The sequence below is a fragment of the Diceros bicornis genome, chromosome 23 (genome assembly GCF_020826845.1).
Source record: "Diceros bicornis minor isolate mBicDic1 chromosome 23, mDicBic1.mat.cur, whole genome shotgun sequence".
Classification (NCBI taxonomy): domain Eukaryota; kingdom Metazoa; phylum Chordata; class Mammalia; order Perissodactyla; family Rhinocerotidae; genus Diceros; species Diceros bicornis.
In genome coordinates this window covers 7,066,791-7,085,324 of record NC_080762.1, presented here as the reverse complement: position 1 = coordinate 7,085,324, position 18,534 = coordinate 7,066,791, and the positions used below count along the sequence as shown (strand labels likewise).

General features: G+C 43.0%; 1 protein-coding gene across 22 annotated transcripts in view; it reads right to left on the bottom strand.

The window, feature by feature from the left end:
- EPB41L2 (erythrocyte membrane protein band 4.1 like 2) overlaps positions 1–18,534 on the bottom strand; it is a 220,045-nt gene that overhangs the window by 9,633 nt on the left and 191,878 nt on the right. For all 22 annotated transcript variants that reach the window (XM_058566278.1, XM_058566274.1, XM_058566284.1 and 19 more), the window contains 3 exons: positions 16,996–17,094; positions 15,220–15,300; positions 10,343–10,452 (listed from right to left, as the gene is read on the bottom strand). In XM_058566278.1, the coding sequence (XP_058422261.1) occupies positions 10,348–10,452; positions 15,220–15,300; positions 16,996–17,094 (285 nt within the window). In that variant the 3' untranslated portion in view covers positions 10,343–10,347. The remainder of the gene's footprint in view (positions 1–10,342; positions 10,453–15,219; positions 15,301–16,995; positions 17,095–18,534) is intronic.

The window sequence follows — 18,534 nt, the reverse complement described above, 5'->3', positions numbered from 1 at the left end:
GAATGAATCCACGAATGAAAGTAATAGGGACAAATCTGCAAGACGAGACTGAAGAGCAGGGGTCTCGGGAGAGAAAATCATCAGAACTCCATTGGGTCTCCAGGAGAGAGCACCACTGCCCGTGTTCACCGTCACTTTAACCACAGAACCCCATCAGGTCTCCAGGAGAGAGCCCCACAGCCTGTCTTCACCATCACTTTCATCTGCTGTTTTAAGTGGAAAAATTTGGGGTTCATTTTTCTGTTCTATTTTGTTAAATATCTATATCCACAAGATGCCAGGAAAACTTCTTTTAAACACTTGTTTTCCCAAGTTGCTGAAGCTTTGACAAAGATTCCTAAGAGTAGTTATTATTTGGCCCTAAAGCTAGAGTCAGGGTCTTCTGATTCACTCTGCTTGTTCAAATCTTGTGGCAACCTGCTATGAGAGCATTCTACAAAATCTTGAAGCTTCTTTTTAATAACCAATGGACTACAGTAAGCTCACATTCAGTACACTTAATTCTAGCTAAGCCTATGTCAAAAGGTGCATAAGACAGGGAGAGATGAGAAAACATTTCTCTGCAACATCAAATAAAAGTTGTGCTTAAGAAGATAGTAACAAAACACTTATCTTCTAGAAAAACATCTTTGAAGCACACATGAACAGAGCTCTCTAGGTTTTCATTTTGTATTTTCCTTAAATAAGAAGGTTAGTGGGAATCAAAACAATTCATCTCTAGACCCAACTCTTACTTATTAGTTTATGTTTTTTTCTTACATCTTCAAAATCCAGTGTTATTTTATACTTACAGCACATCTCCATTTGGAATAGCCACATTTCCAGTGCTCCATAGCCTAATGTGGGTCCTGGCAACCATACCAGATAGAACAGGTCTAGATTCCCACTTGCTCTAAAGCTAACTAAGGTATTTTGATGCATGAGAGGTAAATAAAGGGCCAACATGTCCTTGCAATGTATTCCTCATGAGGACTGGAGTATCTTAAACACACACACACAAACTTATTAATTAGTTGCCTTAGAAAAATTCCCTCTTAATGCCACTCATAAGTTTACATGTTTAAAAAACAGTAGCTGGAATGTCTAACATTAGAGAATTTCTCAAGACAAATGAAACTATACTTAGCTACATAAGGACAGTATTTTATGATTCTGAGTATAAGTGACCTACGGCAAATTAATCTCTAGGATTCTGTTTCCTCATAAAAAAGGGAAAGAGAAAATGCTCTACACAGTTTAAAATTAAATATTCTCTTCATCTCCATACTCTTAAATACGCCCTGGACTAGGGTATAATGAAGTCATAGCCACCACCTCTATCCCCCCGCAGAGGCCAGGCGGGTAACAGATGTGGAGGGACACAAGTCCCAAGGCCTCACCGTGAAGGGACACGGGGACACGGAGAGCCCTTCTCTCCTCTAAGGGGGGCAGCTCTCACTCAGCTTCAGCGCTGCAGCCATGAGAGAAAGCAGGCTCAACATTGTCAGAGCTTCTGATTTTTCTAAAATTGCCGGGTATCTTTCCATTTTCAGTATAATAATTAATTCAAATTCTAAAAAATACTGTTTGGGCCAAAAAGCAAAACCAAACTCTAGCTATGGTCTGCACGGCTCCAATCTGTCAATTCTGCCTCGCCCTTCTCCCCCTTTTGGGGGCCATTGTTCTTCCTGAGGAAGATTCACCCTGAGCTAACACTGGCTGCTCATCTTCCTCTTTTCGTATGTGAGCCGCTGCCACAGCATGGCCACTGATAGACACGTGGCGTAGGTCCACTCCTGGAACCGAACCCGGGCCGCTGAAGCAGAGCACACTGAACTCAACCACTAGCCACCAGGGCTGGCCCTTTTTGGGGTCATTTTTAATCCTCAATAACACCGAAGGAGAAAATACGCAGCATTTGTGAGTAAGGGATTAATAACCATAACAAATCTGTAAGCGATAAAAGACAAACATATGAACAGAAAAATGGACAAAGGACACAAATTAGCAATTCAAAGAAATGCAAATTGTGTGTGTGTGTGTATTTCAACCTTATTAGCAATGGAAAAAAATATAATTAAAAAATGCTCTTTCCTTAAAATTAAAGAAAAGGAAGGTGGGAGGGGGGACGACACACAAATGCTCTTTCCTCACCAGATTGGCAAAGATTTCTTAAATATCTTATAATATTTAGCATTGCAAGGGTGCAGGGGAACAGGGATGCTCATAAACTGCTAGTGGGAGCCTAACTTTGTAGAATCTTTAAGGAGGGCAGTTTGGCAGTATGTCAAAAACTCTTGGTGGCACACCAATTTTAATTTTTAAAAATATTTGTCCTAGAGAAACAATGAAATTAATGCACAAAAACGTAGATACAAGTGTAATCTTTGCAGCTGTATGTATGTGTAATTATAAAAACTGAGGAATAAATAAACTAAATGTCCATTAACAGGGGTCAAGTAAACCATCATACATCCATTCAATGGCTGCTGAAGAATGATGAGGTAATGACAAGGAATGTTATCTACAATGTCCTGTTAAGTGGAGAAAAAAAGTGGGATATATAAGAGAATCAACAGTATCAGCCTATACAGAGGTGTGAGTGAGGCTGTGAGTGAGAGTGTGTGAGTGTGTGACAGTGTGTGTTCACACATACACACACTGTGAAAAGGGATTATCCATCTCTAGGAGCAGAGGAATGATAGGTTGGTTAACTTACATTTTCTACTATCTCTCCCTTTTTAAGAATTATAACCCCTTGCTTTTTTATTACCAGAAAAAAAACATATAGTCTCATTTGCAAAAACAACAGTCAGTAATGATTTTGTCCAAGAGCAAACCCTGGGAATGGGTGACTCCCTGGTGCGAATGTCCACACAGCAGCGGTGGCGTCCAGCCCCTCTTTTGTTGCGTGGTTCAAATACATTGTAACTGACTCACTGACAGCAGATTTATAAATGTTAAATTAGGGCTGGCCCCATGGCTTAGCAGTTAAGTGCGCGCGCTCTGCTGCTGGCAGCCCAGGTTCGGATCCCGGGCACATACCGCTTCTCCGGCCACGCTGAGGCTGCGTCCCACATACAGCAACCAGAAGAATGTGCAACTATGACATACAACTATCTACTGGGGCTTTGGAAAAAAAAAAAAAAGGAGGAGGATTGGCAATAGACGTTAGCTCAGAGCCGGTCTTCCTCAGCAAAAAGAGGAGCATTAGCATGGATGTTAGCTCAGGGCTGATCTTCCTCACAAAAAAATAAACAAATAAAACTGTTAAAAAATAAACAAATAAATAAATAAATGTTAAATTAGAACATTCCACAGCATTCCAGAGTAAACTGGCTCCACCTAAAACTCACCAAACCCCAATTCGCTTTTCATTTCTACGTAGAAGTCTTCATTTTAGGTTTGATTGATCTATGTCAAAAACTAAGCTGTAATAAAATGCTAACTTTAGGTATGAGACCTATACAACTGGGGAAACAGAGTAAAATAAAAATGCAATGCATTTGATATGCCTGAAAGATTCCTGGCACCTGACCTGAAAACAGTCATCTGGAAGTCAGGAGCTTTGTGCTTCTCCTTCAAGGACAGGGTGGTGCTTGGCAGGGCCCCCAGGTAAACGAGTGAATCGTGATCAGCCAGAGCTGGGTTCAGCCAACACGGTCCTCTTCTCCTGTCAAGTCACTCAGATAGCTGGTGCTAATTTCCTGTTTGGCTTGCGAGTTCATTTTGAAACCCTGAACACCACTCTGACTTTGAAATGTTGGTTTGAACACAACATGATCTTGTTTAGAAACTGGTGTGCAGGGACGCACAACAGCACAGAAAGTACCACCGCTGATTTAGACTTATTCATTGTGGGCTGGAGATTGGGACTCAGGGTACCTCTAACAGGTCCCAAGGAATGAGGGAGTTCCCAGGTTTTTAGTAATCACAGCACCAGCTCTGGAGGCTCTGTGAAACCTAACACGAGGTTCTCCATCTTCTCGGATGAAGACAGGCAGAGCCGACAGAAAAGCAAAAGCCCTATCACTGCGTTTTCAGCTTCCTGAAAGCACTCTCCATGTACAACTCCTACTTCCTCAGCTTGCGACAGGGGTCTGCCTCTACTCCATGACTGAAGGAGCTCTGACAGAGCCGCAAGCTGACTTCTGTACTAATGACGCAAAGGAAACGTTCACTCGATGTCTCTGCCACATTTGATACTTGACTACTCTCTCCTCCTTGAAGTCATCTTCGCAGTTTTTCTAACGCCCTTTCCTCCCTGTTTTCTTCCTGTCTTCTGGCTCCTCCTCCTCCATCTCCTCTGCTCCCCAGGCCTCAACTCTCTGATCTGGCCCCGGGGAAACATCACTCTAACCAAAGGCTTCATCAGTAGACACATGTTTAAATGACCTTCACATCTCCATCTCATGCTCAGAAGCCTGCTGTGTCCTCTCTCAAAGCTCTCAGCTACTTCCTGGACCTTTCCAAGCAGACACCTCACGTGCATCTCAAACAACATCTCCAGGACAGAAAATTCTAATTTTTATTTGACTCTTAAGAGCAAAAAAGGGTTCATGGCTGACTCTATACATTACAAAAAGTTCTTACAACCTGTCTTGGGAAAAAACCATTCTGTAAATTCTATTATGATCCCTGCTTTACAGATGGCAGAACTGAGGCACAGAGAGGTGAAATGACCTGCCCAGGTCGCATGACAACGCAGCAGGTTTGAACCCAGCAAACCCGCTATGCCAGACTTCCTCTTAACTCTCCGACTATCCAGTAAATTTTCCATTAACCATGGTGTGTGTGCGTATGAGACAGGGCCTTACCGATTCACTCCCAAGCTTCCTCCACAACTCCTATGGCAGTAGCTCTCTCCTACAGTAGCACAGAACAAAAATATACCTTTGCTTTAAGAAAGCTAAGCAGAGAGGACTGGCCATGTTGCACGTGACATGTGAAAAACGAAACTCATGTATTCCACAACTGAAAGTACAGGGACCACCATCAACTCATTGGCTCAAGCCAGAAACCTGAGCGTTATCCGGGATCCTCCCCGGCTCCTGCACCTTCCCAAATTCACTAACTTCCAGACTCTCAGGCAAACAGTCATCAAGGCACAAGCCTTTACCTCCTTACCTTCTCTCAGATACATAAGGAGTAGCCCACAGCTTTTCAGGACACAGTTGGCCTCTTCAGCTTGGCTTACAAGCCTACAACCCGGCCTCTGCGCTCTGCTCCACTCATCTCCCATCACTCTCCCACAAGTACCTGCAATCCAGCTGTACCTGGTTTTGCCCCGTTTCTCGAGTGTCAGGTTCACAGCTCCTGGTCCTGCCTGGAATGCCCCTTCCAAACCTTTCTCCACTGAGCTAACTCCTACTCACCCTGAAGCTCGAATGAGAGGCCATCCTGACGCCCCAGCCAGATTTAGAGATCTCTCCTTTTTGTCCCCACCAAACTCGGTTCAGAACATATCATAAAACTTGAAACTCTATCCTGCCACTGCTGTACTGACTGTGAGTGCAGCCCTTGTTTGATTTGAAGTCTCCATGGTAAAACAGAGGATGACACCTAACTGGCACTCCACACTGTGTGTGCTGAACAAAGGAAGGAACAAAATGAACGAACGGATGAGGGGCCGCTCCTCCACCATCTCTTCCTTTGGTGCTCGCTGCTTTCAGATGAGCAGGCACTCCATTCGCTTTTCTACCCCACGTCCAAGATGGCTCAGGGAGTCGGGGAGGCTCATTTGAAGTCTGGTTCAGAGCGCTCACAGTGCCGACTGAAGCCGAGTCACCGCTCCCTCTCCTGGGGCTCATTCTCCCTGAGGCCACACAGACCACACCACTGGACTCCTCTCCCTCCTGGTCAGGACGGCTCAGGAACACCATCCCAGGGTGACAAGGTCAGTTACACTCTGTGTCCATCTGAGGGCTCGTAAATATGCATTTGGGATAAAGTGGCAGGAAGGAGTAATCCTTAGGAGAACATAAGTCACCAAGATTTAGTGAGCTATTCCTCTTAAGTGTGTGTTTTCTTTTTAACAGAGTCTGTACTTAGCTCCTCTCAGCCTCACAGCTGGCCAACACCCAGCTGAGAAGGCAGACTCGGGAGGCTCAGGCCTCCACAGGCGGCTCTTTGACCATCTTTATGTTTCCCTGCACCTCTCCCTACTGTCGGTGCTTGATCAAAAGCTCAGAGCTACTCCAAAGGGAGAGGTCAGGTCAGGAGGAGAGCTTTTCACGTCTGAAAAAGGGGACTGGGGCAGATACATCACAAATAGTTATTCTCTCTTTCGACGTTCAGGCACGGTCTGAGTCCTGCTCTTTGCCTCAGCCTACCTGCTGCCTCTGTGGGACCCTGGTAGGGCAGCCAGAGGGCAGCTGAAGCAGTAGAAACACGCTCTGCCCAACCCGGACAGTCACCAGCAAAGGCAGCTGCAGCTAGCAGCGGGGTGGAGATGCTAAAATGACTTTGAGACACTGAGGTAACTCCTATTCGTCCTTTAGATTTCAACTCAAACTTTGTTTCTCAAGTAACAGGTTAAATTTATAATTGTTCAAGTCCTCTATTTTGTTCTCTCCTATCACATCATTTTCATCAGAGCATTATCAGAGTTGCAATCACATTTTGTTTATTTGTTAATACTTACACCTCCCCTCCTGGAGTGGATTCTTCCCGAGGAAGCGACCATGCTTGTTTTGTCTACCCATTTGACAACCTGAATCCTCAATGCCTAGCACTACCCAACACATCCGGGTACTCATTAATTTTTTATGCTATTTTTTTTTTTTTTTTTTTTTTTGGTGAGAAAGATTAGCCCTGAGCTGACATCCGTTGCCAATCCTCCCACTTTTTCCTGACGAAGACCGGCCCTGGGCTAACATCCATGTCCATCTTCCTCCACTTTATACAGGACGCTGCCACAGTACGGCTTGACAAGCGGTGCGTCGGTCTGCCCCCAGGGATTCGAACCTGCGAACCCTGGGCCGCCGAAGTGGAGCACACGAACTTAACCGCTACATCAGCGGGCCAGCCCCTCATTAATACTTTTTGAATGGATGAATGACTCTTTCCAAATTTATCTAGTTTTCTCACCTTATATGTGAACTTACACTTCAACTTCCTAAATCTGTTTAACAAGGCTGCTTATAAAAGATGGCCTCTGAGACAGGCAAAGGGCAAAGGCTGAGTGTGTGTGTCCACTGCAAAAATGAATACAAGGTGCCAGGAAGAACTGATATAACTAATTCATTTTAATTTATTAAAACGCCATAAACGAAGGTGGGGGTGTTGGTAATGTTCACGGTCTTCACTAATTTTTGTCTTATGCTCCTGATTAAGTAACTGATGCATAGAATTTAGGGGAGAAATAGACAGTATTTTTACTTTTGTATAACACTCAATTTTCTCATTTATATCTTATATCCTAAAAGTAAGTCCTATGAGTTAAGAAGGGTAGATTGTACCAGCCCCTTTGACTTGCTCAGTGTCACATAGTTTGAGATCTGGCAAGATTAAAACACAGCACTTGATCTTCTAACTCCTAGCTAAGAATGTTCTCAGCCTTGCATATAACACCACATTTATTCAGGTAAAAAGATATTGTGCTTGTGCTAAAATTTTAAATGATTTCCGCTTGTTGGCACTTTGTACACCTTGTGTGGGAAACAGCATCTAAAATATAAAGAGTAATGTTGCTAAATATAAGGCCAATACTGAAAAGTCAATTGTATCTCCCTATACCAGCAACAGCTAGAAAAGATTTATAAGATCTCTTTTGGGTAAAATATTATACAATTTTATTGAAAGACATTAAAGACGACCTATATAAATGGAGAGAGATGTTTTATGTTTGTGGAAAAGAAGGCTTAATATCATAAAGATGTAATTCTCAGCATACTGAGCTACAGAGTGGATACAATTCCAATTAAAATACCACAGAGTGTATCTTAGAACCTAACAATCTTTTTTGTTTTAAATAATTTTATTTATTTATTTTTTCCCCCAAAGCTCCAGTAGATAGTTGTATGTCATAGCTGCACATCCTTCTAGTTGCTGTATGTGGGACGCGGCCCCAGCATGGCCGGAGAAGCAGTGTGTCCGTGCGCGCCCGGGATCCAAACCCGGGCCGCCAGCAGCGGAGCACACGCACTTAACCGCTAAACCACAGGGCCAGCCCAGAATCTAATAATCTGATTCAGAAATTTATATGGAACAGAAAGAGCCCAAAATAGCCAAGACACTCCTGAAAAAAAAAAGAACACAACTGAGGAGACACGTCCTGCCAGATTATCAAGACTCATTTTGAAGCTAGAGTAACTTAGACAGTATGGCATTGGAGAAGGGACAGACACATGGACAAACGGAAATGAGGGTCAAACACACCCATGCACGTGAGAAACTTGATATGTGACCTGCAGACTAGAGGGGGAAAAGATAGGCTCTTTGATAAACAGTGCTGGAACACTGGCTACTCCTATAGGAAACAAACGGATCCTTGTTTCTCACCACACAGAAAAAACAATTTCTGATGGATTCAGGATTGATATATGAAAGGCAACACTAAAATTTATGGATCAAAAATATCTTCAACACCTCAGAGTATGGAAAGGGCATAAGCCATAAAGGAGAGCTTGATAATTCAACTATATTAACTATATTAATAACTACATTCAATATATTAATAACTATATTGAGCTATATTAATAACAAAAGACCAACCACAAACCTGAAGATATTTGCAACACATGAAACTGACCAAGGAATATTATCTGAATCTATTAAGAATCAATAAGAACGAGAAAGAAAGAAAGTCAGAGGTCATTTCATGTCTATCAGACTGGCAAAAATTAAGAAGTCAGAGGGGAGGCTGTGCAACGGTAGGCCCCCTCACTCTCTGCGACGGAAAAGCTCCTGGCCTGGCCTCAAGGTGGAAAATGTGCATCCTGTGACTGCCATTCCAGTGGGGTATCTATGTATCGACAAATCAGCGTATAGATCGTTTAAAAAACAAAAAAGCAATCTTAGTATGTGTGCTGTGTGATAAAACTTACGTTTTAAAACCCTTATACATACATAATTATGAACATTTAAGAATTCCTTAGCACAACTTTTAATGCCTATATTTAGTCAGCACACGGATGCAGCATTATGTATAACCAATCCCTATGTTGGCCATTTAGACTGTTCCCAATTTTTCGCTAGTATATATAAAAATGTGAGGGCCGGCCCCGAGGCTTAGCGGTTAAGTGCGGGCGCTCCGCTGCTGGCGGCCCGGGTTCGGATCCCGGGCGCGCACCAACGCACCACTTCTCCGGCCATGCTGAGGCCACGTCTCACATACAGCAACTAGAAGGATGTGCACCTATGACATACAACTATCTACTGGGGCTTTGGGGGAACAATAAATAAATAAAATTACAATTAAAAATGTGATACTCTTGTAGATAAATCTTTGTATACATTTCTAATTATTTAAGATAAATTCTTAACATTAGTTTAAATCGTAGGCACGTTTAATGTCAGTTTTTGCCGAATTGTCCTCCAAGAAATATTACTAATTTTTCAGCAGCACATGAGAATATTTTTCCTCCTATAACCTCCCTAACACTGGCTAAAAACATAAACTTTGCCAGATTTATAAGTGAAAACTTGTACACCGAATTTTTAATTGGTACTGATTTAAGCAACAACAAGGCGGCGCATTTTCTGTTTATCCTCCACTTCGTTTCTATGTGGTTTACTTGCATAATCCTCTGCCCATTTTTCTACTTAAGTCTTGAAAGTTTTTGATGACACATAACAGTTCTTAACATATTCAGGGTATGAATCCTTTTTCTGCCAGGCATATTAAACTTTGTCATTTATCCTTTACTTTTGTTTTTGTTGATTTGATTAAAATTTTAAATTTTTATATAGTCAAAGCAACCTTTTTCTTTATGGTTCATTCTCTGATATACAATTCTTAACATCTGTATTTAAAGGATTTAACTCATCTCCCCTTTGTCTTCCCTACAATATCTCTCATTTAAGTGAAAGCAAGAGCATCTTCCTCAAAGGGTCACTGTGAACATTAATAAGATAACTTACACTAACGTGTTTTATAAATAGTAAAGCAACATAAAAAGGTCAATTATCAGCAGCTCTCAACACATGGCAGTTATGAACACCACATGCCCGTCGGTCGACAGTTTACAATTATATGCAGGTGACATGAGCAGATCTGTCTGGGGACAATGAAGTCTGAAAAATCAAACAGACTACAGCAGCTGTACAGACGCAGTGACGCAGAAGTGCATTTCACGTCCCCGGGCAGGTTCGGGAGCGCGGAACAGTCAAGAGAAGGGCCCCAGACGACGCAGGCTCTTACCTCACTTAGTCTTCCCCTTCCTCCAGCTCGGTCTCTTTGTGCACCACCACTCTCGTGACCGACATGTCGGGGTGCTGCTCTCTGGCTTCCCTGATGGCCTGGGCCAGTGCCTGCCGGGGTCGGGAGAGAGCACCGTGAGTGGACAAACAGGCTCCTTCTTGGGACGCAAAACACGGACACTGATCAACTGGGATTCCACCTCAAGCCAACACGGCCTCACTGGTTTATTTGAGGAAGCAGAAAGATGTGAAATGGGCTCAGGGTTCATTGTAGAGAATGCTTCTCATTCCCCCACATTTGCCACTCCTCTAGCCCATTTTCAAATAACGATACATGTAGAAGGAACAGGCAGGCTCTGAACCCCACCCCTGCACTCACCGCGAGACTTGGAGAAAACAACTCCTCTCTGACCTTGGTACTCACCTGTAACCTGAGACTACCGCTGAGGTTGTAAAGGTCATTTCAAGCTTCACTGTACAGACTGCGGGAATGATGTAAGGCCTCCAGCAGTCCCTGACCTACACACTCCAGTGACACCTGCTCAAACCCCTGGGTGCAGGCCCAGGCCTTGCTCGTCCTCGCCCTCTGAAGCTCTCAGTAACTGTCTGAGGTAAAACGTTTGTTGAACTAAAATGTTGCAGGAAAAATATCTATAAATTTCTAGGGCACAGAACAAGTAGAACTGTTGGCAGCAACAAGGATGACACATAATCAGGAAAGCAGAAGACCAGAGATAGACTGATCTTCAGATTATAAAGTACACCTCTCTACTCTACAGCCGAAAACACCGAAGGTGCCAAGGTTAATGAGTCTTTCTCCAGGCCATCCTGCTGCTGGGCTGTGGGGCCGGAGAAGGACTGGGTGGCCCTCCACTGGTTCCTGGGCCCTTCCCGGGACCAGGATGTGAGAAGCAGACAGTTCCTTTGTGTTTTATCAGAGAGTAAATTGTATTGTGGAAGGTGGAACGATCTTATTTTTCAGAGGGGAAACATGTTTAAAGAGGTCTTGGGGAGAAAGTGAAAGAAAACAACAAAGAACAACACTCAAAATCTAGGAAAGAACTCTAAAACAAGAAAGAAATTCTTCTCAGACAGACAGCACCATATCTCATAAGGAAACCATGCATTTGAAAGCAACAGCACTGCTTTTCCCTGTTCCTCTGTCACCTGCCTAAGCGGACAACTGCATTTCTTGTTTGCACTACCCTTTCTGTCAGCTGGAAGGATATGGAGCAAAAGCCTCATTCCGCAAAAAAAAAAAGGTAAAGCTACAAAACAAGAAAGCATCTTTACACTAAAAATTTTTTACACAGAAGCTTGGAAGACACTTGAGGGTGTCCCCACATTTCCATTGGGGAACAAACTCTGGTGGCCTACCTGTGTCTGAATAAGAGAGAACACAGACAGGGGGCCCTTCAGTGTGGGGGCGGCACACTGTTTGGGGCGGGGGGGGGGCAGGAAGGCTGGAGGAGCAGGGAAGAGCGGGGACCTCATCTCAGAGAAGGTCAGAAAGTGCTCCCGTGTACTGACCGCAATGCGGACACAGAAGGGCGACGAAGTACAGTAGAGTGGCTCTAAACTGGTTTGTGTGTTCAGAGGGAGGCAGGGATTGGAATGACCAAAACTGCCTCCTCTGTGTTGGGTTGTGGAATCCAATATGGGAAAGGCCAGCTCTGATGGGGGCCAAAAGTAGCTACAGACAACTTATCAGATACTTTGAAAGTACGTTCATTACAAAGATCTGCCTACATTAAACCAGGGCAATTACTCAAGAGAAAACAGAAATGATGCCCGAGGGAAGGCACCACGTCTGAAACATGCTTTAATTAGCAGAAAAGTAGGGAAAACCAAAAACTGCTATAATCATCTTCAAACACATTTGAAATCAGTGTGCCATTAGTTCCTTTCATTCCATAATATCCGTACATGAAATTAAATACTGGAAAATGTTAATTTATTATAGCAGCAATAAAGATGGTGAGAAAACTACCAGATCCCACTGACAGATTGAGAAGTTACCTTATTAGAAAGAAACACACTCTGAGGAGTGACTGCAGGGCCATTTGGACCCCCTGGTATGGAGCTGAGAGTGCCATGACTTCGCAGGGTGCCGGACCTGCCAAGCAAGTCCCTATAAAAGCAGGCCTCTCTAGTTTGCCAATACACAAGAGACTCCTTTTTTTCTATCCTGTTCAGATAAAGCGTTTCCTTCCATTATTAAAATTCCCTTCATGTAGGCAAGGAACTGAAAGAGGTGTCGAGGATGGTAAAGCCACTACACGATCAACATCAGTTTTTGGCAGGGAAGTGACTTCTCTCCTTTCCTTTTAAATGGCTCTGTCATCTCATTGCAGGCTGGAGGGAGAAAGTGAACTAGCTCATCCTGAGCTTCTGGTGACACGCACAGCAGAAGCCACAATCACATTTACTCACAACAGCTCACGGCATCTTATAATTAACATGAAAGAGTTAAACATCTACTCTCTCCATTGGATATGTAACCTCAGTTTTCAAACGGGCTGAAGCACAACACCCCACAGACAAGGTGCATGTCCTCCGTGACAGTCCAAGCTGCGGCGGCGTCACGACTCTTTCCCAAAGTCAGAGTCAGGAATACGTTATTTCGGTACTTACACTTCAGCCTGTGTTTTTAATATTTGCCCTTCAGAACTAACTAGCTTTGAGTCTTCAAGTCAAACAGGCCCAAAAGACAAAAGAACGTACCTAATATAAAACCTGAGGGTAATCCCTCAAGGGACAAAGTGGCAATTGAAAGCCTGAAAGGGCACAGGTTCAGTGGAAGGAGAGGGTAGAAGAAACAAGGGCTGGGAGGAGACCCCGATGTCCACTTTCCATCATGCCCAAGAAGGTGGGCTCCTGCCAGCACCCTGTAGGAATTCAAGAAAGCACCCTGTAGGAATTCAAGAAATGCTAGCTGAGCGAAGAGTCCCAGAGGAAACAAGCATACGTAAGAACAGAGTTTGCTCCAACTTAAGGTCAGAGGAACTCAAAACCGTCCCAGTGAAGAGAAGCAGAGTAAATCTTCCATATGGGAAAGCGGAGGCTTGGTCTGCACGTCAGGAATTCATTTCCCAGTGGTGAACCAGCACACATACTCGTCATTGTGGGAGATCAAGATTTGGCCATCCTAAAATATATCTCTTTACCTTGATTGTTTTCTCTGAGGGACATTTGACCTCCCCGACTAACTGCCTAAAGAATTTGACATGGTGGCTCCTTCCTGGAACAGATCTATCATGATGGCTGCAAAGATAATGTAGGATAAATGTTACAATAGGAAAGACACCAACAAGCCCATCTTATCTGAAGTTCTGTCTCTCTGGCCACATTCTCTGGATGGCCCTGCAAGGAGTTGCCAGATAAACATTTACATTTATAAGGGAAATTTCCATTTGTAAAGGTATCTCCCTCTCTGTTTTGGGAAGAGGCGAGGATGGCCTCATTTCTAGAGACTTATTAATGTGGAAGGTGAGGCCTTAAATCTGCATAATAACCTTACTCTTGTTTACTGTGCTTTAGCGGTAATCTCCTGTAACTGAATCCCTCCACCCCCAAAATCCTCCTTTGTCATTGGCTGAACATGGTATTTAAGACGAGAATTTCTGCTATTGTGTTGAGAAACGCAGTGTCCTTGCTTTCTCCCATGTATACATGTTATTAAACTTGGTATTATTTTCTCCTGCTAACCTGTCTTGTTAATTATTTGGCCAGCCATAAGAACCTGAAGGAAAAGGGCAGAGGCAGATTCTCTCCCTCTCCCGACATCATCTACTGCGAATCTCTACTACTAAGTCAAAATTCAGAGTCAGGGTAATCCTTTAACCTCTAATAACTCTCAGGGAATTTAAAAAGTCCATTACGAAATATGTAAGTAATATGTTTACAGAGGTTTAAAACAAAGTAATTTTCTTTTTAGGCATAGAAGAAAATCTATTTCTCTTTGGTCACATGTAGTGAGCCTTTCTTAAACGAGAAATTTTATTCTCTAAAATTCTCTTCTCTGAGTTTGGTATTGTGTTCAAAGCTAGGTAACCATCATTTGCTCCAAATCCCCAGCTGAGAGGGTCAACGAACATTTCTTTTCCTTTTCTTCAAGCTGTTGTAAAAGGAAAACAGCTTGGTCTCCTTTAAAGCCAAATTAAAATCACTTGGAAAATAACAAAACAAAAAATTCTCATCACCACTTGGGACCGCAGTCTAAAATTAAACGGTGCTCTAGAAATCTCCAGCAGTTCCATTCATCACCTGCTTTTGAAAACCACACATTCTGCTCAACTTCACATTAAAATGAAGCATGATTCTCTTACAAGTTTTTTCTGAATACATGTAAATTTTCACTCTGTAAGAGACTTTAGATTACCTTCCCCCAGCCCTCAATAGCAGTAATAACTAGTGAAGAACATCTAGTGTTAAACAGCCCAACTTTTCTAATGCTACTACAGACACACGTGATAAGTTCCTAAAAGTAGGCAGACGTCAAACTGCGCAGCTTTTCTTATTTTTTGGAAGCCAGTGTCATTAAAATGCCATTCATTTTTTAATATTAGATGACCTGCCTTTAAACTAGGCCCATACAAATAACTAATGGTTGCCAGGAATCCTCTAGATTATTTTGACCCCAAAGTGCATGCAAAGCCAGCAGGAAATCAACAGCAATCCCTGTTTTATGCTGACTCAGTGTTAGGAAGGCTGAAGGGACAGGTTGTGTGTAGGCTGTGAAGTGGCCCTATGCTTAGAAGGTGGTTTCATCCAGGAGGTGACGAGAGAAGGGCTTTGACACAGGGTGTGACATGACGACAGATTTGAAACCTAGAAAATAAACACGGTCATCTCAGAACCAGAACCTCAGGTCTTTACCTGGTCATGATCAATATCTGCGTCGCCTGTGATCACGATGCGTTTCTCAATTCTTGTTTCAGATATTCCACCTTTTACAGTCTGAAGGTCATACAGAAAGAGGAGGAGGAGGAAAACAGCATCATTAAAGCACATTTACACACAATCGGAGACAACAGAGATGGAGCACACCTAGACCTAATCACTGTAAGGCAATGTATACTGAGTGGGGAAGACTGATGTTCTAGAAACTTTCTTTTTAAGCTAATAGACTCCTATTGTTCAGGTTGTGGCATCCATAAGTATTTCTAAACTGAAAGCAATCTTAAAACTAATTTATCAAGATTCAAGTGAGATTAAGACAGGGCAGATGCCAGTTACTCCAAATAGCTCCACCGGGCCATTCCAAGATTATTCCGTTACAATTCCGAGATTATTCACTCCCAACTGGCCGATTTTTGAAAAGAAGAGAGGAAAGAAGAAATAATTGTTTGGTTTATGTAGAGTTACAAGGAATCCTAACGATTTAGGTATCTGGTTTAGGTTTAGGAAATTGCTTGATGTCATAGTTTTCACGGCTCGATTCTTGTCATACAAATCCTTTTGGTGATTTTGTTCATTTGGTTTAGTACAATAATAAGAAAAGAGGACTTGGATTTGGTTTAAGATATATATGATGGGGGAGGGTGATATAAAGATTCTCGGTCAACATGTGATTTGATTACGGCTCCTGCATGTAGCTGTGCATGCGGATGTGGAGCACGGCTGAACACAGGCTGCTCCAGGGGACCCGGGGCAGGAGGTCCTTGGTGAACTGTGCAGAATTACTGGCTTAGAGCAGGTGATAGAGCCTGGTGTCTGACAGAGGATGAAGAAATCATACAGCTGTGACATTCTAAACCATGGGCAAATACCACCCAGTCCCGAGAAAGCACACACCCAACCTCTACGACTCTGATAAACTACACACTAAGTCACAAGTGATGGCTCTTTGCTGTAAGAAACAAGGCTTACCACTAGCCTTAATAACTGAATACACTTTAAAAAGAGCACCAATACCATCTTGCATTTATGTAGCATTTTTAATTTACACAGTTTTTGTTGAAATATGGGGTGAGGAGGGCACAGGGACACATTTAAGACCTTCAAGCACTAAGCAAATGTGAGAGGTAAAAACAGAAGGAAATACTGGCACACAATGCTGGAGGTAGAAATCTGATGACGGCAGCACACATGAGAATCACCCAGAGAGCTTCCTAAACACTCCCAGGGTTTCAGTGGGTCTGGAGTGGGGCCTCGGTACTAACGAGGCCCCAGGTGAGGCTGCCGCTGCTCATCCAGGGACCACACTTTGAGAATCACTGGTCATCTGGTGTTAAACATTTAGAGAACGACCTGGAAAAACGCCCCAAATCAACATACCAGTATCTTAAATCCATAAGAGTAAATTTACGTTATTTGAACAAGTTGCTGAAAATTGGGAATGATGGTCTTCATCCGCTTGTTTCAGTCAGGAGGGCTTGTCTGTACTTTTAGCACATTCTCTCTGCTCCTGTAGCTGTCTTAGGCATAGCTATTCATAACATATTTTTACCCATTTGTACTCTACAAAATTGCAATTTGGTTTAAATATGTTTGTCAGTGGTGCCCAATTTCTCGGCTACTTTAAATCCAGGCATTTTTATTCCACTGGCACTGTCTGTGTATTACTGTGAAGTGTGTATAGGAACAAAGAAACAATTCAGAAAAGATCCTGTTTGTACCATTCTCGCCCGAGGATTCCCTGGATTGCTTTACCTTGGTGATGTGTGTGGTCGTCGTTGTTGACACGGACTCAGATGTGATGGTTTGTGCAGTCAGTAACGTGCCCGAGTCACCACCAGCCCCGCCATCAATCTTTGGATAGTTGGGGAAAAAATACAAAGTAATGCTTAACTTCCATTATGTAGTCAGAGAAGACCCCTCCCCATCAAATACGCATCTTTTAAAACCTCTGCAGCTGGCAGGAGCTGTTCTCTGCCTATCCTTTGCATGTCTGTGTTGGTCATTTACTGACCAGGAGACTGGCTGGCATTTAAACTGAGTAAAGTAAAGGCTAAACGCACGTGGAGAAGCAAACCCCGTGGGGAGAGAGAAAAGGAAGAAGGGAAGTAGAAGGTGTGACTGAACGTTACAAGGGGGTCATGAGCGAATCTGAGGAAGGCCGTCTGCAGAAGCTGGAGCAAGAAACCAGGGAAACAGGCGGGAAAGAGCACACGGTGACTAGAAGCGCTGAGTTCGTTTTTTAAGCACAGGTAGGTAAAAACAGACAAATGTTTTTTCAGATTACGAAGCAACAGAACTTGACGAGGACAAACTTAACATGGGTGATTTGGCTATTTGCTTATCTCTGATCGATTTTTAAAAACGACATATATAAAATATATCACACAGATAAAATCATATATGAATCCCACGCACATCTCTAAATAGGTTTCAACTTGTTTGCTTTGATATTAGAAAAGGTAGAAAGTTCTAGAGCTCACCGGGGGAAATAATGAAGCAAATTAATAGCCCAACAGTTTACGTTAAGATCACCAAACATACTTGTCTCCTTTTTCTTGACATGGACACAGGAAATAATGGGAAGGTCAAGAGCCTTTCTTACTAAAAGAGGAAATCTCTCTCGATTTGGGGTCATGCACCTGTATTTCTTTACGAGGGCACTTACCACGATACAGACACATGAGCACACGCTCTCCCACCACCCTGGTTCATAGGAAACCTGCTGGTGCTTATGTGGGCTCTATGCACACACATGGTTAGCATATCTAAACTAACGTTGAGGAATGTTTAACATATACACACCTTCAACCTTTTAAAAAGTATTTCGCGAAGGCAATAATCTGCCATCCTCCACCATGGTACAATCCTATAGAACACTAAATTTCTCAGTCAAGAAAACAGTTGTACAAATTTCTAAACTGTTCAATTTTGAAATGGTGACTACCTTCCCCCTTTTTTTACCCTTAAGGTTGGACATCTTAATGCTTATTTCGAATCTTTACAGAATCAATGTCTGAACATGTAAAATCAAACACACAAATCCCATCATTTAGACTCACAGGATCACATTTACATAAGAACGACGAAATACATTTCCAGAAAATAACTGCAGGTGAAGGAGAAGCACAGACCTGTGTGTGCACATGTGTGTGTACTTGCAAGCAAGAGTGAGCTGACTGGATCTGTCTTCATGGAGTCAGAAGGGGAAAAAAGCCTGAATTCCACTACTCCACAAATTACATCAGATCCAGTAAATTCTGTCAGATGATCTGCTTCCCAAGTGTACACAAA